Below are 24,007 nucleotides of genomic sequence, written 5' to 3'. Positions count from 1 at the left end.
ATCGGAGCCGCGGTGCGCAAAAACGCAGCCTGCCGCTCGCCGCTTCGGGCCCGCAACGTCGCGTGGCCGAACTGCGGTGGACAGACGTCGCGGCGAGACGTCGGGGGTGTGCCCGGGTTTAGGGAGGTAGCGAGTGATGCGGTCCTGGGTGAATCTCGATGGTCAGGACGCACTCGACAGCGTGGTGAAGTATGGTCGAGCAGTCAGCGCGACGGACACGGCGCGAGGAGGCCTTCGTTCATTTATGATTTACTTCTTGTCCAGCGGTGGGTTGACCGCGGCTTGATGGCTTAGGTCGAGCGTTGAATGAGTGCTTGCGGTCCAATGCCTTCCAGCAGCATTGGTTGAAATCGCTGGACCGGTCTCGATGTCTCAGTGTCACCGGCAGCATTCGTTTAACAGGGCCACACCCTGCCGATGAGTCTAAATGTTCACCGAAACGGGCCCAGGGGTTGATGTTCAGCCTTTGTCAAGCCGCCGGTGACGAGGGTCAAACACACTGTGTTTGACTCTACTGCACCTTGCTGCCACATTGCTTTAACGAAAGTAGCCTGGGACGCATTGCGGTCTGGAAGGGCCATTGATCGATCGCCATAAATTACAAGTTATTGTTGTTTATTTATTTGTTTGCTTTTTTCCCCAATTCAATCTCCTTTATATATTGTCCCTGGAGACCACAGGTCTCGTGTTCAAAGAGCACCCGGGAACATGACGTATGGTTACACATCGACACAGCGAAGAGTCTCGTACACTAGATTAAGCAATTTAAATTAACACATTTTAATTCATCATCACGTTCCAAGGCAGATAACCCATAGGTGTCAGCTGCACATTTCGTCATTTGTGCTAATATGCTCAAGTGGTGCCACATCTTTCTGGCACCAATCTCTTATGATGTCGTCATCAATCCATTCTCTGTTTGGTCTTCCAGTTCCTTACTTTTTTTTCCCGAACAACAACAACAGCACACGTGTAATAATAGGGGGGTTTTCCCCCTTTTTTCTGGCAACAAAACTGAAACCTTTTTACAAGGATTCATGTCTGCATTAACCACAATACCTGCAGTTTTTTGTTTGCATTTTGACTGCAGCTATTGTGGTTAATGCAGACATGAATCCTTGTAAAAAGGTTTCAGTTTTGTTGCCAGAAAAAAGGGGAAAACCCCTATTATTACGTTTTACTACTGGCAAAGGAGGTCTAATGAAACACGTTAAATTATCCTGTTGTTGTTCATCCAGCACGTGTGTCCAAATAGTGCCAGTTTCCTTCTCATCAATGCCTGGATCATCAGGTCTACTTCCGTGTGCAACCTCTTTCCTTACTTCAAAGTTGGCCACTCTTTGAGTCCAGCTTAGATGCAGCAGTATCCTTTTGTAGCAATACATTTCAAGCGCCAATATTTTATCTCAATATATTATCTTCAATTCATCATACATTCTTGATAATGTGCCTGTCCTGAGGTCGGTTTGCAAATAGAGTTGAACACGCAGCCAGACTGATGATGTTGTTGATGCCTGTGGTCGGCTGAGTCTCTATGTAAGTCTTTGGGTCTCTATGTAAGTCTTTGGGTCTCTATGTAAGTCCATGTGTTTCCGTGTACGTCTGTTGGTCTATGAGTCTGTACATCCTTTGGGCCTCAATTTATGGATCCACTCTTTGTCACTCCACTCCAATTGGCCAAACATCCTCTTCTTGAAAGAGACCCGTGGTTATTGTTTAGAGATTGCAGCTAAGATCTGCGAAGTGCAGTACAACTCCGCGGGCAAGAGGAGTTGCATCGCGCTATGGTTTTCTGAAATCCGCACAACGGCTGCTGCCTCCTGATCCCGTACTTGAGCCGTCTGCCGTGTATTTCAAGATTGTGTCATCAACACAATCGGCAGAAGAGCCAGCCAACTTGTTGATGGGAGAAAAACGTGGAACTTAAAAGACACAGCAGGGATGTTGGACGAAAATGCTGTTGGTGTCTCTCGGTGTGTGGACACCGATGGCACGCCGCACGGACTCTTGAGCCACCCTTTCCTGGACACACGCGCACACGACACACACCTACGAATATTATTATAGTCGCAGATGTGATGACCCCCCCCCCCCCCGTTGGCTTGAGATAACCTGCTGGACATGTCCACTCTCTCTCTCTGTCCATGATCATTGTTTATCTCTGTGGGTGTGGGTGTCTCCCCTCTCGCTATCTCTGCGTCTCTCCGTGCTCGGGTTATTTATGGAGTGGCAGTTCGCGGCTGCTGTTGTGGTCATGGTGACTCTTAAGGGGACGACTCTTAAGGGGACGACTCTTAAGAGGACGACTCTTAAGGAGGTGACTCTTAAGAGGACGACTCTTAAGGAGGTGACTCCTAAGGAGACGAATCTCAAGGGGACGACTTTTAAGGAAACGAGTCTCAAGGGGACGACTCCTAAGGAGACGACTCTCAAGGGGACGACTCTTAAGGAGGTGACTCTTAAGGAGGCTGCTCTTAAGAGGACCACTCTTAAGGCGGTGGCTTTTCAGGGGGTGACTTTTAAGTGGATAACTTTTAATGGGACGACTCCTAAGGGGACGACTCCTAAGGGGACGACTCCTCAGGGGGTGACTCCTAAGGAGGTGACTCTTAAGGGGACGACTCTTAAGGAGGTGACTCTTAAGGGGACATATCTTAAGGGGACGACTCTTAAGGAGGTGACTCTTAAGGGAACATATCTTAAGGGGACGACTCTTAAGGAGGTGACTCTTAAGGGGACATATCTTAAGGGGACGACTCTTAAGGAGGTGACTCTTAAGGGGACATATCTTAAGGGGACGACTCTTAAGGAGGTGACTCTTAAGGGGACATATCTTAATGGGACGACTCTTAAGGAGGTGACTCTTAAGGGGACATATCTTAAGGGGACAACTCTTAAGGAGGTGACTCTTAAGGGGACATATCTTAATGGGACGACTCTTAAGGAGGTGACTCTTAAGGGGACATATCTTAAGGGGACAACTCTTAAGGAGGTGACTCTTTAGGGGTAATCATACGCGCGATGCTCGAGAGTTGACTCGTCCCATCGTCGCGTTGCGGTCGGTGAATTAGGCGCCAGGTCGTGGCGAGGTCGGCGATGATTGTTCTACGCGTTACGTTCGCTGTTCGTCAAATCCTCACCGTTCAGATGCAGTCGTAAGTTTGGGGGGCACCATGGTGGTGGCGGGGGTGCATTGATGCACGCGGTTATGTGCGTTGAACCGGCTAGGAACTCTGGGGACCACGGTGAGTCTCATCTACTCAACCAAACTAAACCATTTCAACCATTTCACCAGGTAAGGCACACTGAGCTACGTGGCTCTTTTTGGGGCCGTCCATAAATGACGTCACGCACCTGGGGGGGGTCAGACATTTGTGACTATGCGTGACGAGGGGGGGGGGGGGTTTGAGAAATGTGACGTCACATTAAAATGCGCAACTTTAAATAAATATAGACAACACGTTCTACTTAATGAAATAGACTTTTTAATAAATATTTTCTCCTACAACATCAGGGTGCAGCGCCACATTAAATACGCACTACAATGACAATAGTTTAAAGCGATTTGAAGCATGTTTATATATTTTTTTTGGGGGGGGGGCAGAGCTTTGTGACGTCATATTTGAGGGGGGGGGGGTCTGACTTTTTGTGACGCCGTGTGACGATGTGGGGGGGGGGGGGGTTAAAAATCGTCCAAAATCGCGTGACGTCATTTATGGACGACCCCACATTTATAGCAGGAGCCAAATACTCTAAATGCGTGATGTTGATTCTGAACGTGGAGTCGGCGGCGGGGCGGGGCGGGGCGGGGGACCCGGAGAGAAAATCAACGCGGCCACGGGGATCACTTTGCACCCTCCTCCGTCCTGACGACAACGGCGCTTTGATCAAACCCCAAACGCGAGCGGCGTCCGTGAGACCGCAAAAAAAAAATAGGAATTAAAATCACGACACTTGCCGAGGGGGATTCCAGTTTTTTCTCAACGTTCGTGACACCCCGGGAGGGGCGACCCCAATGCCACTTGCAATGTGGGGGGCTGGTGGGGGGGGGGGAGGTGCTGCTTAGAAATCCTCGGCAGCTTCAATTGCTCATAAAATCATCGGAAATCCTCTGCGGAATCGTGCGTGCGTGGATAGTAGAAATACGCGGAAGCATCGTGAGTGCGTGGGGAGTAGAAATACGCGGAAGCATCGTGAGTGCGTGGGGAGTAGAAATACGCGGAAGCATCGTGAGTGCGTGGATAGTAGAAATACGCGGAAGCATCGTGAGTGCGTGGATAGTAGAAATACGCGGAAGCAGCAGCAGCAGCGGCGGCGGTGGCACCCGCTTTTGTTGCGCGGATACTCGCCGTTCCTCGGCAACTTACAATCGGGTGTGCGGGGACAAGAGAGCTCAGCGGGCAGCAGCACCAACGTGCTCACGAATTGTTTTACGTTCGGCAACATCGCGCGTCTGTGCGCGGTAGAAATCCTTCCGGCAGCAGCATCGTGAGTGCGTGGGGAGTAGAAATCTGCAGCAGCATCGTGAGTGCGTGGGGAGTAGAAATCTGCAGCAGAAACGTGAGTGCGTGGGGAGTAGAAATCCGCAGCAGCAGCAACGTGAGTGCGTGGGGAGTAGAAATCTGCAGCAGCATCGTGAGTGCGTGGGGAGTAGAAATCTGCAGCAGCATCGTGAGTGCGTGGGGAGTAGAAATTTGCAGCAGCAGCATCGTGAGTGCGTGGGGAGTAGAAATCTGCAGCGGCATCGTGAGGGCGTGGGGAGTAGAAATCTGCAGCAGCATCGTGAGTGCGTGGGGAGTAGAAATCTGCAGCAGCATCGTGAGTGCGTGGGGAGTAGAAATCTGCAGCAGCACCTTTTTTACGTCGGCACTAAAAATACTTGCCACCGTCACGGAGTGAATTGATATAATTATAGAAGTCATCGCCGGCCTGACGTGTTTCTGGGTTGTACAATATTCAGCGCAGGAAAGTGTTGAGATCCATGGCATCAGTGTGGCTCATAAGAGAGAACACTGGAGATTTCCACGTTCCCATGCCAGGGATCCATATTCTCATACAACAGCGTTTCCCCACACTACCCATTCTCGCGCTGTACCAGGATTTTCAATTTGCCATGTGTACATATAAACCTGTCCGTTACATTTAAACACGCCCCAGAAGAAACCCGCGGCAGCTTTGTCAATTTGCAGGGGCTCGAAATCAAAAGGCTCTTCTTGGCGCTGAGCAACGCCTTCAGATATCCGCGGAAGCGCCTGCGACTCCACTCAAGTGTCGTCTGACATACGGACCGTACAAAATGCGTCCTCGGGGAATTGTAACTCACTCAGGGGAGAGTGGAGGGGCGGGGGTTGAACTTACTATCGTATCGTACTTTACTATAAACTCGGCCTCTGACTAAATCTCCTGGAATCCGTCCGATCACGTCCGATCTCGGAAGCTCAGCAGCCTTCACGGAGCCTCTATAGTGCTGGTATTGACGATCTCCATGCGCAAACAGGTGTTATGTGAGGCTGCTTCGGGGCTACGTGCTGGGCCGCAGAGTGCAGTGCGGTAGATTAATGTTGGTATGCAGTATGCAGTATGCTCCCACATGTATGTCCGCCCCCACACCCCACCACCTTGAGAAACACGCACTTGGGGGTCGTCCATAAATGACGTCACGCACCTAGGCTGGAGGGGGGGGGGGTCAGACATTTGTGACGATGTGTGACGAGGGGGGTGGTTGAGAAATGTGACGTCACATCAGAATGCGCAACTTTAAATAAATATAGACAACACGTTCTACTTAAATAATTATACTTTTAAATAAATGTTTTCTCCTACAACATCAGAGTGTAGCGCCACATTAAATACGCACTACAATGACAATAGTTTAAATCGATTTGAAGCATGTTTATATATTTTTTTTGGGGGGGGGGCAGAGCTTTGTGACGTCATATTTGAGGGAGGGGGGGTCTGACTTTTTGTGATGCCGTGTGACGAGGGGGGACGGGGTCAAAAATCGTCCAAAATCGCGTGACGTCATTTATGGACGTCCCGTTACCAGCGTGGTGAAGTATGTTAAATAACCCGCCACAACCTATGCGGTTGTGGCGGGGTGCCCATCATACAGCAGTGGACTGACTAAAAGAACCGTACGTACACGTACCAAAAAAAAAATCGAAGGATAAAAGCAGCTTAGTCGTGCGCTCGGATGAATGGATTCCGCAGATTTCTCCGTCGGGAAACATCCGTCTCTTGTTCGTGCTCAAGTTGGTCAGATCGATTCCGCTCCGCTCATTCCCACACCATCGGAGAGCTGGGGGGCGGCGCTGATGGGTGGCGTGTGCTCGGCGGGCAGACGGTGGAGACGTGTCGATGATTTTATAACTGGGGGGGGGGGGGGCTGGCCCCCTCCCACCACCCCCATCGTCAAATAGACTTTGCACCTCCTGAGTTTGGTGCCTTGTCGCGTGTTCTCAGTGTGGTGGCATAGAATAACAGCAGTGTGGTGGCATAGAATAACAGCAGTGTGGTGGCATAGAATAACAGCAGTGTAGTGACATAGAATAACAGCAGTGTAGTGGCATAGAATAACATCAGTGTAGTGACATAGAATAACAGCAGTGTAGTGGCATAGAATAACAGCAGTGTAGTGACATAGAATAACAACAGTGTAGTGACATAGAATAACAGCAGTGTAGTGACATAGAATAACAGCAGTGTAGTGGCATAGAATAACAGCAGTGTAGTGGCATAGAATAACAGCAGTGTAGTGACATAGAATAACAACAGTGTAGTGACATAGAATAACAGCAGTGTAGTGGCATAGAATAACAGCAGTGTAGTGGCATAGAATAACAGCAGTGTAGTGGCATAGAATAACAGCAGTGTAGTGGCATAGAATAACAACAGTGTAGTGACATAGAATAACAGCAGTGTAGTGGCATAGAATAACAGCAGTGTAGTGACATAGAATAACAGCAGTGTAGTGACATAGAATAACAGCAGTGTAGTGGCATAGAATAACAACAGTGGAGTGGCATAGAATAACAGCAGTGTAGTGGCATAGAATAACAGCAGTGTAGTGGCATAGAATAACAGCAGTGTAGCAGCGTAGCGCTGGCTGCTGGCAGGGTAGGGGATCTGTGGCGTACGGCATCCCTTACGTCGGCAGGGCCAGGTTATACACCAGAGAGGTCACAGAAGGGGCACGCCAAGAACCCGCTAGTAGGTTCGAGAAATGGGTTTTGGCCGGGGGCGGTTACAGGCCATGCTGACGGTATAACACCTCTGGTAATAGATGGATTGTCTTTGAAACGGATTGGTCTAGACCAGAGACAGCCTTCTTTGGGGCCGTTCATAAATGACGTCACGCACCTGGGGCGGGGGGGATCAGACGTTTGTGACGATGTGTGACGAGGGGGGGGGGGGGGGGGGTGAGAAATGTGACGTCACATCAAAATGCGCAACTTTAAATAAATATAGACAACACGTTCTACTTAAATTTTCAACGTGACTTTACCGAAAGAGCTAAGAATACGTTCTACTTAGTTAAATAGACTTTTTAATAAATGTTTTCTCCTACAAGAGATTGCAGCGCCAGATTAAATACGCACTACAATGACAATAGTTTAAAGCGATTTGAAGCATTTTTGGGGGGGTGGGGGCAGAGCTTTGTGACGTCATATTTAAGGGGGGTCTGACTTTTTGTGACGCCGTGTGACGGGGGGGGGTCAAAAATCGTTCAAAATCGCGTGACGTCATTTATGGACGGCGCCTTTAGTCTCAAACAGTGTTAGACCAGAGAATGCCTAACGGCGAACAGCACAAAGACAATGCCATATATTACAAGAGCATGTTTCTGTTTGCATCTTCACCACATGTTCGTGTGGTTAATGCAGATACGATTCGTTGTAAAAACTTTCTGTTTAGTTCATGAACATATTAACACTTGCTTTATTGCCAGAAAGGATAAAATCTATGATACAATACATCATCAAACACAGTGTCGCCATGAAGTCCGCATCCAAACGTTAGTCGTCATGTTAACACATCGCATAAGACGCGTTAAACAAACGACGCGCTGGAAGGGTCGTGTGTGATTTTAAATGCGGCTCTCTGGCTCGTTATCTGCTCTTTTGAAGTCTAAATGTAAAAGTGGCTTTAAATTAAAGCCATTTCGACTGCAACTTTCAGCACTGTTTAATGGCGCGAGTGGAATGCGATTTTCGTGAGCACTTCGAGTGTGCGAGGTGCGAGATTGAGTGTAAGAAAATGTGTATTGTGCCTGCGTGTGTGATGTGTGTGTGGGGGGGGGGGAGCGGGAGTGACAATGGTAGCGCGTTGCGCTACGAACTCGGCGACTCGAGTTCGATTCAGCTCACGGCCAACACCCGTGACGATTATCTTAAATCGGTCCTGGGCCTCCCCAAAGGTCGACTCAGCCTCAAACGAGTACTTGATGCGATGTGTAAACATCGCCACTGGGGAGACAAAGGCGGCCGGGAGTGGTGCTGGCCGCCCACCCCCTCGTGTGCCGTGCCGGCCTTCATAGGTGCTCGCTAACAGCACTTGCCCCAACAGTCTGTGCAGGCTACACGGGGGAGCTTTGTCTTTTGTTTTGTGAACGTGTGCGTGTGTGGCGTGCACCGCGCATTGGGAGAGCGATGGCGTAGCGGTTAGCGCACCGCACCACGAACCCAGTTAACATCAGTTCCATTCCTGGCGATGACTGACATCAGTGCTGGTCCTCCTCTCGTTCGACTTGGCCAAGGGCGGTCGAGCGTGGCACTCGCCATATCGCCCGTGGTAAGCCGCAGTGGGCTTCATGTGGTCGCCCTAACAGGCTGCGTAGAGGCTACAAAGGGGATATTTGTGTTTATTACCGAGTGAGATGCTTTGGGTTCCCTAAGAGTCCGTGCCCAATATTTTCGTGCAGCCGTTTGTTTCGGCGGGCGGCAAACCCCGAGCGCGGCGCGGCCCCTGCTTTGAGGGTCTCGATTCGTTTACAGATTTGGCGGCTTCGCGTGCCCCATGAACGCATTACGGCACGAACCTCAACACATCCGGCAAAAGGGACAAAAAGTAGACGAGAGAAGACGTTTCGGGCAATTACCTTAATTCACAACATGTCAAAAAAAACCACCGTTCTTCATAGCCGTTCATAACACAAAGCAAAACTATGATTTACGTGCAATGAAGAAGAGCCATGATCCGAAACGTTACCTATTATACACTTTTCTTTACAAGGCCACAGTGTTATTAATGGACGCGTTGAAGTGGCTGTTGTTGGCCAACGCTGCAAGCAGCACCGCTAAGTAATGATACGCGCAGTAGCATAAGGGGCCGATCATAAATGACGTCACGCACCTAGGGGGGGGGGCAGACATTTGTGACGATGTATGACGACGGGGGGGAGGGGGGGTGAGAAATGTGACGTCACATCAAAATGCACAACTTTAAATAAATATAGACAACACGTTGTACTTAAATTTCGATTTAAAGCTTTCGTGACTGCAGTGATTCATATTCTTGGTTCTTTCGGTAAAGTCACGTAGAAGGGAAAAAATAAAATAATATGTTGTATTTTTATTATTTCCGTTCTACGTGACTTTACCGAAAGAACCAAGAAGACGTTGTACTTAATTAAATTGACTTTATAATAAATGTTTTCTCCTACAACATCAGAGTGCAGCGCCACATTAAATACGCACTACAATGACAATAGTTTAAAGCGATTTGAAGCATGTTTATATTTTTTTTGGGGGGGGGCAGAGCTTTGTGACGTCATATTTGAGGGGGGGTCTGACATTTTGTGACGTCGTGTGACGAAGGGGGGGGGGGGTCAAAAATCGTCCAAAATCGCGTGACGTCATTTATGGACGGCCCCTAAGTATGAATGTAATACCTCCATATGATTAATACACTCGAGAAGAAACGAGTATCGATAGATGTCGATGCGTCGTGCCACTCCTGTTATTAGCGCTGTCCAACTGATCCGCAGTCGAGCGAGCGATGCGAGGGAGATGCTCCCCCGGTGCAGTGAAACAGCGAGGACGTTTTGTTTTTAAATCCATCGGCGTCCCACACCTCCGTCCACCCAGCAGTGTAAATGGGTGAATCGCAGTTAGTCGACCGGCAGGCTGCGTGCGGCGGGGTAAGGCCTGGGCATAGAGACATACAACTTGTACTGGTGGCGGTGGTCGCGCAGCTGCACGTGACTGCAGGCTGTGATCCAGCGCCGTGGAGGCAGCAGCGAGGGTTGGTGGATCACCGCGCTGATGGTGTGGAACTCCCTTCTACCCGTGGGCGTCGAGGAGGAGCCGTAGCATGGACTATGCCAGAAGAAGGCGGTATAGTGAGTGTGGACTCGTGATGATAAACCCTTGAGCTACACCCATTTGAAACCTTTTAAAACAGTCTGCCTCAGCAGCAGACCATGCTTTCCCACCTGATGACGGACGCTTGTGTTGCGCCCGAAACGTCGTGATTTCTTCTATTTTTCTACCTACGTGACTCTACCGAAAGAACCAAAGAGTACGGATTCCTGCAGTCACGAAAGTTTCAAATCAAGATTGAGTGTGGACTAATGGCCATCTGTTGTCCATCTGAACGGGGATAGAGCGTTGCTCCCTCGTGCGTGGGGTCGGTTTTCTCCGCGTGCTCCGGTTTCCTCCCACACGTGTAGAATAAACACGCATCATCGTAAATTGGCTGAAAACATCTCAACATAAACCCCAGTGTCGGAGCAGCAGCACCCTCCTGAAAACTGTCCCACGGCTCAGTGTGGCTCTCCTTGCTAAATAATAAATAAGAGCAGACGAAAATAAAACGCTCACCGGTCTCGAGTTTAGAGGTCATACTGCTAAAAGTGGCCGCGAGTAGGCAATTGCAGGGCTGCGCCCTTACTCGGTGCCTCGCGATTCAATAGGTCGCTACGGTGGCACACCTCGTGTTTAAGAGATCCTGGGTTCGATTCCGACCCTGACCCCTGCTGTATATTTGGAGTCTGCATGTCTATCCCTCCATGGTCACGTGGATTTTTCTCCGGGTCCTCCGGTGTTTCCCTCTACATGTGGAATCAACATCACGCGTTTAGAGTATTTATTTAGCTCCTGCTATAAATTTCCACGTGATGATGATAAGCCACTTCGTTGCGCTGTCATTTGTGATAGCCACGTCGTTTGTGAAAAAGAGCTATAATAGCTCAGTGGGGCCTTACCTGGTAAAATAAACAAACATACTTTAGTTCCAACGCAGAGCCAATGGATGGAGCCCTCGCTGGTGGTCGCGCACGACCACGCAGAGTGCGCGCGCGCGCTCCCAGCGGTGATCGGCACGCGCTGGCGTCACGTGGGAGCCGCGTGTGTGCGCGTGCGTGCGCGTGCGTGCGCATGGATAAGCGTGGTTGTGCGTAAGCGTGCGTGATTCCCGCTCACGGCCAACACCAGTGACGATTATCTGAACCGGTCCTGGGCCTCTCATAGGTCGACTTGGCCTCAAATGAGTCACTGGTGCGGTGTGAAAAACACCCCCACGAAGACAATGTCGGCCGGGCGTGGTGCTGGCCACCCATCCCCTCGTGTGCCGTGCCGGCCTTCATCAGTGATCGCTAACAGCACTTGCTCCTACAGTCTGTTGATGCTACACGGGGGAATCTTTGCGTTTGTGCGTACGTAACGTGGGGAGTGGTGGCGCTACGAATCCTGCGGGCCGAGTTCGGTTCCCGCTCGTGACCAAGAACAGTGACGAATATTTGAAGCTATCCTGGCCCTCCCCCGAGATGTTTGGTGCGGTGTGTAGCACTGGGGAGATAAAAGGCGGCCGGGCGTTTTGTTGACCACGCAAATCCCTCGTGTGCTGTTACTGCCTCAATAGGTGCTCGCTAACAGTACTTGCTTCAACAGTCTATTAAAAGGCCTCGCTATGCTGAGGTTTTTTTGCGTGCATGTGTGCCGCCCTCGGAGGGCGGAGGAGCGACGCTCACAATGAGCGGAACTCCAGGGGCGGCTAAAGCGCAGCGAGTTGGCACGGTCAGGGAGCACAGGTGGGGGCATCTGTCAGTCATCTCAGTCGGTCTGCCTCATGGCGCCTGAGTCCGTCCCGTGACCTGCCAGCAGCGAGCCTTCCACACTTTAGGTAACGGTCTCAAAGTGTACCTAGCCTGACACAAGCACACCGGTGACGTCACCGTTGCTGAGTGGTGAAGGGCGGATGTTGTGCGCGCGCGCGTGTGTGTGTGTGCACTTGCGTGTGTGTGCGCGTGCGTGGTGATACACGCACGCGCGCGCACGTGGCTCGCTGCGCGCGCCGGCAGCTCGGTTATTTTTAGACGCAGTCTCTCGGAGAGGAGGAAGGAGGAGGAACGCATTTACTGAAAGGAGACGAAGACGCAGTGGGTGAGAGCGTGAGAGCGGAGAGCGCGAGGTGGAGGAGTGATGCGGGAGGGTAACGGGAGGGGGTGGGGGGGGGGGCATTGTGGGGGGCGGGGTCGTGGTGGTGCCGGAGTGACCTTGAGCATGCAAATGAGACCGGGATGACGCTGTCCCTTGAAGTGGCCGCTGCACCTCCCCGCCCCCACCCCGCCTCCTCCCTCCCTTCACTCCATCCCATTCCCTCCCCTCTTCCCTTCTCCACTGTCCCGTCCTTCACCGCGTGTCAACCCCTACGGTGCTCTGATCAAAACACTGCCGCTGCGAAAAAACACTCCGGGCCGCCAGGCACACGCGGATTTGGTGATCACGGCACGCTGCGCAGTGCTGCAGCTGCTAATGATTGTGTATTGTTGATGGCGATGACGCCTGTTTGCAATGATGGTGATGATGACGGTAGTGGCCTCTGTAGTGGTGGGTTGTCGTGGCTGTTCGTGATGGTCTCGGTTGCGAAAGTGCCGATGCCGGTTGCTGTCATTGTGGTGTTGGCTCGCCCTGATGCCGCTGCCGATGACGATGAGGTGGTGGGAGTCCTGCAGTCTGTTAAGACTATACGGGGGGGGATCTTTGGGTGTCTACGTTGAGGTGACCTCACGTCGGTTCCCCAAGTCATTTCGCGAGGCTCCTCGCTCGCCCAAGATGTGCAGGGCGCGTTGCGCAACACGCACCTGCTCGGCTCCTCCCTCTCCCTCCCCTCTCCCTCCTCAATCTCCCCCTCTCACCCCCCCCTTCCTCCCTCCCATCTCCATGCACCCGTCTCGCCAGCCTCATACGGCCACTCCAGCAGCAGTAGCAGCAGCGCAATTACACGAGTGTGCGTGTGTCCTCACGGGAAATCACTCGCGAGCACAGCCGATACGTGGAGATAAGGAGCGGAGCGAGGCGAGGAAGGAAGAGGGGAAGGGAGAGAGGAAGGGAGGGAGGGAGAGGAGGGAGGGGAGAGGAGAGAGGTGAATCGGTGGAGCGGTACGTGGGGCATGCGGAGGGGAGAGTTGATGCGGCACCTTGATGGATGACAGCTGAGCCGGTACTGTCGGGAGGAGCAGGAGGAAGAGGAGGCTAGGACTGGAGGCTCGCGTGGAGCAGTGCACGGGGGCGCTGGAGCCCCAGCGGGGGGTGTCGCACATGGGGCTCTGCTGGGGCTCGGACCCTTTTGTCACAGGTGACCGGACGTGAGCGTGCGCGTGCTGCTGTCCGCGCGCGTGCATGTGGAGTGTGTGTGTGTGGAGTGTGTCATTGTGTATGTGTGTTATATATATAGTGTGTTCGTGCTGATCTGGAGTGTAGTGGTTAGCGTGCTGCGCTACGAACCCGGTGACCTGAGTTTAATTCCCGCTCACGGCCAACAGCGGTGACGATTATCTGAACCGGTCCTGGGCCTCCCCTAGGTCGACTCGGCCTCAAATGTAGTACCTGGTGCGGTGTGTAAAAACATCGCCACTGGGGAGACAAAGGCGGCCGGGCGTGGCTATGACCGCCCCACGCCCTCGTGTGCCGTGTCGGCCTTCAGAGGTGCTCGCTAACAGCACTTGCCCCAACAGTCTGTTAAGGCTACACGGGGGATCTTTGTCTTTGTCCCACTCAGTGGCACTGTGCGTATATCGATGAGTGCCGCTGTGGGTGTGCGTTACGCTGTCTGTGTGTTCCACTCACAGCGGCGAATATCTGAACCGGTCACGATCCTCCCCTAGGTCGATTCGGCCTTAAATAACTACCCGATGCGGTGTGTAATCCTCAAAGACTGCCGGGCGCAGTGATGGTCACTTATATCCCTTGGTGTGCCGTGCCGACCTTCACAGGTGCTCGCAAATAGCACTTGCCCCAACAAATTGTTAAAAGCTATACGGGTGATCTTTGTATGAGTGTGTGCGTGTCAGCGCGCGTGTGACTTATTGTGTGTGCATGAATGTCCGATCTGTGATGAACAGGATCTATGAGTGCACGCGTGTTACTGTGTGTGCGTGTGTGTGTGTTATTGTGGGTCAACACCAGTGAAGCTGATTTGAATCAGCTTCTGGGCCTCACCTAGGTCGACTCAGCTTCAAATGAGTACATGGTGCTGTATGTAAATATCACCATTGGGGAGACAAAGGCGGCTGGGCTTGGTACTGGCCACCCACCCCCTCGTGTTCCGTACCGGCTTGAAAGCCACCTCTAGGTGCTCGCTAACAGCACTTGTCCCAACAGTCTGTTAAGGCTATACGGGGGATCTTTGGATGTGAGCGCCCTTGCTTCACGTGTTACTCCGTGTGCCAGCGTGTGTTGCAGCGTGTCTGTGGTGTCACAGTTTAATAATGGAATTTACTGAAATGCGTGAGAAATTCTGGCGACTTCTCTCACTCTGCGCTCATACAAATCACGTACCAAACAGCACGTGACTGCGATGATGCGCGCGCGTTTTGTCGGGCGAGCGGTGGCGCAGTGGTTGTGAACCTCAATACTGGGGAGGCCGGGCGTGGGGCAGGCTTTAATAGGGGTTCGCTAACAGCACTAGCCCCAACAGCCTGAGGAGACTACACGGGGGAGGGATATTTGTCTTTGTTTTGTCATGGGGGAGTGGTGAAGCGCTCAGACCGGAGACGAGAGGCGTGACATTGATTTGAGTCACGTGTTTCTCCGTAATGTACCCTGCCTGCTGAAGATATGAACGGCTTAGTGCGGCATTAGGAATATCACCATCATCATCATCCATATCACAATAATCAGCAGCGCTATTAAAACCAACACCAACCATCGTCACCAGCAGCAAACGTCATTATCATCACTGCAACTATAACATCAGCAACAGCAGCAACGGCACTATCACCAGCAGCACTGCTACCGCCATCACGAGCCGTAACAGAACCTCCATCGCCACTACCAACATCATCAGCAGCATCATCAGCAGCACCATGCCAGATGTGACACTGGCTACATGGGTAGCTCAGGGGTTAAAGCGCTGATCCAGAATCGCTGACTTCCTGGGTTCAAATCTGGATTTCAGCTGCCCGCGATCAAACCGTGGTTCTCAACTGCACAAAACAATCATCGTGGGGGGAAATGTGAATTTTGTTTCACCGAGTGTGGCAAAGGTCTTCACGGACATGCTGAAATCATGTTCTCTGTGCGAAGGATCCAGAAAACCGTCGAAGTGCGGATAACGAAGAATACTTGAAGGAATCCCAGGAGTGGTGATATATATGTTCTCAACTTCCGCGGACCGTTCTCCAGCACCGTGTGGGTGCGTTGCTCATTGTCCGAGTCCCTAACGGACACCCTCGTATTGTGGCACCACCGCCCAGAGCACAAGTGGGATACATTTCAAAAGGAAACAGTGAATGTAATCCAAAAGGCAATCGGCTGTCATCTTGTACAGTAGTCATACACCTCGGATGTCTGTCCCGGGGCGCCACGGTGGCTATGAGATGTTGACTCCCTCGCCTGGTATGCAGGAGGTCGTGGGTTTGATCACGACCCTGACTGCCGTATACTTGGTCGCGTGGATTTTTCTCCCAGTCCTCCAGTTTTTCCCTCCACATTTAGAAGCAACGTCACGCGTTTAGAGTATTTGGCCACTGTACATTCACAGGTCGTTTCTGAAAATGAGCTGTTATAGCTCAGTGGGCCTCACCTGCTAAAATAAAAGTAGCAAGTAGCAGTCGTGTGCATGTGGAGAGCCGTGTGCTGCAAACCCGGCGGTCCCAAGTTGAACTTCGCAACAGTGGCGAATATCGTAACCGGTCCGGGCCTTCCCTACGTCGGCTCAGCCTTAAATGAGTGCGATGAATAAACATCGCCACTCGGGAGACAAAGGTGGGCGGGCGTGGTTCCAGCCACAGCACCCCGCGTGTGCCGTGTTGTCCTTCGCAGCGCCTGCCCCAACCGTCTGTGAAGGTTATACGAGGGATGGGCGAGTAGGGGGGGTCTTTTTGTACGTGTCGCTCTGGCGTTGTTAATAGGGGCTCGCGCACAGCACGTGTCGCTGGAGGCTATCGGCGCGGTCATCTGGGTGGGTGAGGGTGCCCGGCCCCGGATTTATGAGTTTGTTTTTGCACCTTGAGACACGAGCAGCAGCAACAGGAAACAGCTGCGAGGGGCTGGTGCCGAGACGCGTGGGGTGTGTGTGTGTGCTGGTGCTTGCCCCGACAGTCTGTTAAGGCTATAAGGGGGATCTTTGTCCTTGCTGGGGCGTGTGTGCGGGGAGCGGTGGTGTAGTGGTTAGCGCTACGCTGCGCTAAGAACACGGCTCACCCGAGTTCGATTTCAGCTCACGGCCAACACCAGTGACGATTATATGAATCGGTCCTGGGCCTCCCCTAGGTAGACTCAGCCTCAAATGAGTACCTGGTGCGATGTGTAAACATCGCCACTGGGGAGACAAAGGTGGCCGGGCGTGGTGCTGGGCACCCACCCCTCGTGTGCCGTGCCGGCTTTCATAAGGGCTCGGGGACAGCACTTGCCCCAACAGTCTGCTAAGGCTATACGGGGGATCTTTGCCTTGGGAAGCGGTAGAATAGTGGCTAGCGAGTTGTACTACAAATCCGGCGACCCAATTAGATTCCCGCCCACGGCCAACATCAGTGGCGAATATTTGAATGTCTTGGGTCTACTCTAGGTCGGCTGAGCCTTAAACGAGTCCCTGACGCGTTGTGTAGACATGGAGCATTCAGAACACATAAGTGGCCTGCGTTGGGCTGGCCACATCACTGCCCTCGTGCGTGTGATCGTGTGGTGGTGATGTTTGTTGTTGTTATGTGTGTGTGTGATTCACGTGCTATCCAGTGGCGAGATGTCAACTACCTCGCCTGGTGTACAGGAGGCCGTGGGTTCGATCCCAACCCTCACGCCTTTTTTTTGTTTTTTTATATGGAGTTTTTACATGTTCTCTCTCCCCCGTGGCCGCGTGGATTTTCTCCGGGTTCTCCGGTTTTCCCCTCCACATTTAGAAATCAACGTGCGTTTGGAGTACAGTATCTGCTTGCTGTAAATGTCCACACGATAAGCCACTTCGTTGAGCTTTCATTTGTGATAGCCAGGCCGCTTAGCTCAGTGTGCCCTTACCTGGTAAAACAGAAACGTGTATATAGGACAGCAGACGGGGTGGACAGGGTAGACCGACACGCAGCCAAATAGGTGTATACAACAGCCTGCAGATAACGCGTGAATAGGCAGCGATACACATAAAGAGGAAGCTAGGCAGATTGGCAGCTGTTTACATACACAGGCAGATAGGTGTAAAGATATTCAGGTATTCGGGGAAATGTAGATAAACAGATACACGGATAGGCAGCTAAAGAATGAAGACAAAGCCGGCTGAGCCTTGAAACGGAGACTATCCTGGTCTCGCGAGTTCTCTCGCCTGGTTTAAACAAAATGAATGCGAGGCCAGAATGCAACTACAGACCCTCACCCGCCGTTCGCCAGATTCCCAAATCGTCACAGCCACCAACTTGGCTCCTTTGTGTTCTCTGCGCAGCGCACGTGCACGTGCTACTGTACAGATTGACCGGATACGTACGTGGATATGCATTTTGAGATTTCGCACTAACGACGTGTGTATGTCGAGCTTCGGTTTTTGCACCGTACGTAGCAAAGTCGGTTCGCGGATCGCGTCGCGAGTGGAATGCGCGCGTACGCCCGCACTGCGCGTTCATCTCGAGAGAGAGAGAGAGTCGAGAACGAGACGTGTAGATTGACAGGGCCGTGAACCAACGTGGTGAAGTATGGTCAAACAGCTCCCCACGACCGCAACAAACTGGCAGGCGGCGGAGGGGGTGGAGGGGGGGGGGCTTCATTGAGTGTTAGGGGCCAGCAACCAAAATAACAAGAAGAGACATTTTTGTTAGAATTCTGTAAAAAAAAAAGACCTCAATACTTACAAGCGCCGCAATGCATCGTGCGGTGATGACGAGACGGTGACTCCTGGATGAATAACGCAGCGGTCACTTAAAGAGCCGCAGGTTGGCAACCACCTGATCGAGTGCATTGACTTTAAAGGGCTGCGCCTATTTGATTGACAGGGGAGAAGACACACACACGGGGACTCAGATGACAGGTGATTACCAGGGGCTTAATTTCAGCCAACCTTGCGCACCACGTACAGTGTATATATGTCTCTCTCTCTTGCTGTGGCGACTTGTCGCGTGCCACCTACTCCAGGGGCCCACGAGCGAAACCGAAAATAACGAAAATGCATCCGAGTGAGAATTTCCCGACAGGAAGTGGAGCAGAGTGGGAGAGAGAATGAGCGATGCCACAGTGCAGTATCTCGTGACAGTCCGCGAGTCGGAAGGGCAGTGCCGGGCGATTCCACGTTCGTGTGAGAATCAGAATCTTTAGTTCATAAATGGAGAAATCCGATGAGCTGTGAAGCTCTTTAATTTATTTTACGGGCCAGACGGTCACAACAACAAATAATACAAAACCACGATCGGAGCACAGATAAAGGATATTAGTTCAAATCTGCAAAGCTTGAGCAAAGCAGCAAAACAACAGCAGTCCCAGACCACACCAAGACAACAGCACAGTCCCTCTATCACATTGCTCATTAAAATTGAACTATCGATGCACGGGTCAGGATGAAAGTTGCCAGGGGGGTAGGCCAAGTATATTCCTATAACATGGCAACGGTTCTGCGTCTTAGAACTCTCGCCTCCTTCCTCGCTGTGTCTCAGTGCACGTCCACCACAAAACTACCGGCATCGTCGACCCTCCCTCCCTCGCCTCCCTCCCTCTCCTCACTCCCTTTCCCCCCCCTCTCCTCCCTCCCTCTCCTCACCCTCCTCCCTCTCCCCCTCTCCTCCCTCCCTCCCTCTTCTCACTCCCTCTCCTCCCTCTCCTCACTCTCTCCCTCTCCCCCTCCCTCTCCTCCCTCCCTCTCCCCCCCTCTCCTCCCTCCCTCCCTCTTCTCACTCCCTCTCCCCCCCTCTCCTCCCTCTCCCAACCTCTCCCCCCTCCTCACTCCCTCCATCTCCTCCCTCCCTCTCCCCCCCTCTCCTCACTCCCTCCCCCTCTCCTCACTCCCTCCCTCTCCCCCCTCTCCTCACTCCCTCCATCTCCTCCCTCCCTCTCCTCCCTCTCTCCCCGCCCCCTCTCCGCCCTGCCTCTCCCGCTCACGCACGCGGTTTTTATTTTTATTTCGTGCGGCCGCCGAGTCGAGACCCAAGTTTGGCGTCGGCGCCGCGCCTTCGCGGTCGTTAAGAAACGCCACGGGGAGCCTCCTGTTATGGGCATAAGCGCGCTGCGTGAAAACCACGGATGCAGGCAGCGGTGAGGCCACCTCGAGTTCAGAGCCCACGGATCAAGGGATTTGACGTTCAATTCTCGGATCTTTTTTTTTGGTAGCGTTCTGCAGTGCGCCATGTGGCTGTCAGTCAACCTCCACGCTGCTGCCAACCCACGGGGGGTTGGGTTGGCCTGAGCTGCACGCTGGCTCCATGCTCCGTGCGCCTCGGAGTCTAGGGGCATAGTACAGAACAACAACAACGTATGTTGCTGCACTACTTCCCGACTGCCCGCGATGGAGCCGCACAACGGCAGCCTAAACGCCCTCACGGGGGGTTGATTCACCCTCCTCCATCCCTCCACCCACCTCTCCCCCACGGCCCCACCCCTCCCCCACGGCCCCACCCATCCCCCACTCCTCCAAAGCACTCCCCAGGCTCAAAGCTGCTTAGCTTAACAGACGCAACGCGTTTGAGCTCATCCCCGGGAGATGTGTTGGAACGGGTGCGGTTAATTTGATTTAATGTCGTTTGGAAACATCTTACCAAAAGTACATGTCGAAGGATCTACTTTTTGCGTGTTTAGGTTGTTGTCCTTCCCCCCCGCACCTCCGATTAGCGCGGTTGGCTACGTACGGTGCGAAATAAGTCCAACATACACACATACACACGTACACACATACACACATACAACAGACTCTGTACCCACAGTATTCGTCCTTGCATAGTGTGGACACGGTGCGTTTTGGGACCCAGGGAATGAGAAGCGAGTGGATGTGAGCTGCTCCACACAGCGGTGGATGGCGTCCGAACGCAGCCAGCAACAATCGGCACGTCTCTGTGAACGCCACGTGTCCACGTCACAGCACGCGGCGCTGAGTCGCAATTCAATTCGGAATTATGCATGGGACGTTGCGGGGAGCGCGAGATGTGATCTCCCTCGCCTGGTATGAAGGAGGTCGTGGGTTCGATCTCAACCCTGACGCCTGTTGTATATTTCGAGTTTGCGTGTCTCTCTCCGCGTACTCTGTTTTTTTTCCCTCGAGTATTTGGCTGCTATAAATGTCCACTTGATGGTAAGCCATTTCGTTGAGCTATCATTTGTGGCCAGGCCACTTATGAAAAAGAGCTATGTAGCTCAGTGGGCCTTATGCTGTAATATAATACAAAATTTAGTTTTAAAAAATGTTGTTTATGAGTCTCATGTAGCCAATGGGAAGCAATGGCCCACAATGAACAACCAATGGAAAGCGGTCCAGCATGGGTTCGATGGGTGTGCGTTTGAGCGTGAGTTTGAGCATGGGATCCAGCATGGGGTCGAGCATGGTTTCTCTCGATTCCTGTTCCACAACTCTCAATATGGGACAGCCCACGCCCAGGGGAAACCCGATTTGGGCACGACACACCTATTTCGCGTTGTAATTTAGGCTTCCATATTTCAGTCGCTTCACAGCGCCAGAGGCGGCGGCTGTGAGCGAGCAATCGTTGTGATAAACAGGGCCCTATAGTGTCCATGGAGGGAGCTTGCCAATTACGTCTGGTGACCGTTTGTCTTTGTTTAACAAGCCTCACTCTGCTCATGTGAGACCCACAACAGCAACACCGCCGGGTCCAGAAGACTAGTCGTTCAAAAGGTCACGTAAGGACAATTGGCTTATGGATGTGCGACATATTTCAAACTACTACATTTAATATGTAAAATGCACGCGTCATAAAAACGTTAGTCAATGGCTGGTGCATTAAATAATCAAGTCAAATCGTCTCTATGGCTTAACGATCCCATTCATATAGGTTAGAACCCCATGCATGTGTAGCGACGTATATTGAGTCACTACGGCGTTTAGCGCCAGTTACTGACAGAAGAGTGGAAGTGTGCGTGTGAGAGCCTCTCTCTGGCACCAAAGTATGTAAGGCATGTAAGGGGGCCCTATGGGGCATGGTTCTGGTGACAGTCAGAGAGAGGGCAGTTGAGGACGTGACAGTCTAGGTGAACCCGACAGGGCACGTGACCAGGACAGGGTATCGAGGGGGGCCAAAAGGTGGCGAGAGGGACACGTGATGTATGGCCCAGAACCTTCTGGTAGGATCCAGAAAGGGGCGTGGCCGAGGGCGGAGCCAGGCCACGCTCAGGGGCATAAAAGGGAGGTCCCGAGAGCCGATCGAGGCTGTCTGTTGGAATGGAACCCGTCGGTGCTACGTCTCTTCAATCCTTGGTCCTCGGTCTTCGGTCTTCACGCTCGGCATCGTGGGTCAGGCAGTGTGTTACTGACTGACCCGGTTATGTAGTTACCCCGTTGTGGTCTAGTTACCCGTTGTGGTCTAGAGTTAACCTGTTGTACATTTATGTAGTTACCCTGTTATGGTGTGAGAATAAACGTGTTGCCTCCAAGTTCAAGTGTGTGCCTCCGTGGAACACACTACACATGCACAACACTGGTGAAAATGAGGATCTGAGCCTTGCTTGGGTCACCACTCGGTTCGCTCAGCCCAACATGAAGTCCTGATTCTCTGTGATGTTTCGAGCATTATCACTTGGAAGGAAAAAACTGTAAACTAGGACTATGAACTATTTTTATTTTACCAGGTAAGGCCCACTGAGTTATATAGCTCGATTTTAGAAGCAACCTGGCCCCAAATGATAGGAGGTCAATGAAGTGGCTTATCATGTGGAAATGTATAGCAGCCAAATACTCTAAATGTGGAGGAGAAACCCGGAGGACCCAGAGAAAAATCCACGCGACCACCGGGAGAACATGCAAACTCCAAATATAGTCAGTGTCGGGATCGAACCCACGACCTCCTGTATACCAGGCGAGGTAGTTAACATCTTCCCACCGTGGTGCCCAAAAGGCGCTGCCGGATGAGTACATCACTCTTTTGTACTGGGTGCCAGCCTAAATAGATGCTCGCTAATTGCACGTGGATATGTGTGCGTGCGCGTGCGCACATGCGCATTGCGACGGAGGGAGGGGTGTAAGCGAGCGGCAGCTCCTGGAGTGAAGGTGGCTCGGAGGCTCGGAGCTTCTTCTATTTTCACCGAGCCACTCCTTCTCCCGCCGTGTTCTCAATTAGTGACTCAATTACTGCGGGGAGAGAGTGTCACTTGAAGAGATGATACTTCACCGCCACTTGCGTTTGTGTACGCATGTGAGTGTGTCCGTGCGTGGGTGTGTGCTTGTATGGGGAGCGGGAGTTATACGGTTAGCGAGCTGCGCTATGAACCCGGCGACCCGAGTTCGATTCCCGGTCATGGCCAATACCAGCGACGATTATCTGAACCAGTCATGGACCTCCCCTAAGTCGATTCGGCCTCAAATGAGTACCTGGTGCGATGTGTAAACATCGCCACTGGGGAGACAATGCCAGCCGGGCGTGGTGCTGGCCACCCGCCCCTGCGTGTGCTGTGCCGGCCTTCATAGGTGCTCGCTTACAGCCCTTGCCCCAACAGTCTGTGTTTTAGATTATTTACCTTCTAAAAAAAGATCTGGCCATGTCTCTCACCCCCAGAAAGGGCATCTCGCACCCCAGGAGGTGCGTGCATCCCAGGTTCAGAACCACTGCTCTACAGCCTCTCCACGCCGAGGTGGTCGTGGGGTTATTTCACCTTACTTCACCACTGGGCCGTCCAGATTGGGGGGAGGGGGGGGGCAAAAGGGGCATTTACGCAGGGCCCCCCTGCTCCAGACCTGATTTGTTGCCGCGTAAGAATGAGAGGAGGCGATTGACCCGACGTGCCGTTCTGCCCCGGAGCATCCAAAGCAGCACCAAGTCCTGCAGAAACCGCGGGGGTGACCCTGCTTCACTGTGTCGGTCAGTGGTGAAGTGTAGTCAAGTAACATTGAACACAAAAACTATTAATATTTTTTTTTATTTTACCAGGTAAGGCCAACTGAGCTACGTAGCTCTTTTTCAGAAGCACCGTGGCTGCCACAAATGATCGCTCAACGAAGCGGCTTATCACGTGGACACGAAGCGGCTTATCACGTGGACACTTATAGCAGTAGTCAAATACTCTAAAAGCGTGATGTTGATTCTAAATGTGGAGGGTAAAAAGTGGAGGATCCGGAGAAAAATCCCACGCGACCACGGGGAGAGAGACACGCAAACTCCAAATATACAGCAGCGGGCGTCAGGGTTGGGATCGAACCCACGACCTCCTGCATACCAAGCGAGGTAGTTAATAGCTTGACATCTCATGTACATGGGCTCCAACGTTGTGGAAGTTGATGGAAACGCGAGAAGTGATGGGGGGGGGGCGATTAATATACTAAAATACCAGCTCTACCCAGAATTGGCGTAAACCACTTTGATTTGTTCGTGAAGTTTGTGGTGGGGACGGTGGGTGGAGGGGTTTGGTGTCGTGCCCCCCCCCCCCCCGCACAGAGCATAAAC

At 52.2% G+C, this 24,007-nt stretch overlaps 1 protein-coding gene across 2 annotated transcripts in view; it reads left to right on the top strand.

The window, feature by feature from the left end:
• The window catches only part of LOC116944335 (disco-interacting protein 2 homolog C-like), a 235,676-nt gene that overhangs the window by 7,031 nt on the left and 204,638 nt on the right, over nt 1–24,007 (top strand). The window contains exon 1 of one of the 2 annotated variants that reach the window (XM_076069210.1): nt 13,154–13,575. The exons of the other annotated variant lie outside the window; for it this stretch is intronic. Within the exon in view, the coding sequence (XP_075925325.1) occupies nt 13,539–13,575 (37 nt within the window). The 5' untranslated portion in view covers nt 13,154–13,538. Of the gene's footprint in view, nt 1–13,153; nt 13,576–24,007 lie in introns of those variants that run through there. 2 annotated transcript variants of the gene reach the window in all.

This window comes from Petromyzon marinus, chromosome 2 (genome assembly GCF_048934315.1).
Source record: "Petromyzon marinus isolate PM22_M1 ecotype Great Lakes invasive population chromosome 2, UKy_Petmar_22M1.pri1.0, whole genome shotgun sequence".
NCBI classification, from domain to species: Eukaryota; Metazoa; Chordata; class Hyperoartia; order Petromyzontiformes; family Petromyzontidae; genus Petromyzon; species Petromyzon marinus.
The sequence above is the reverse complement of the archived record's forward strand: the minus strand, read 5'-3'. Positions and strand labels throughout refer to the sequence as shown.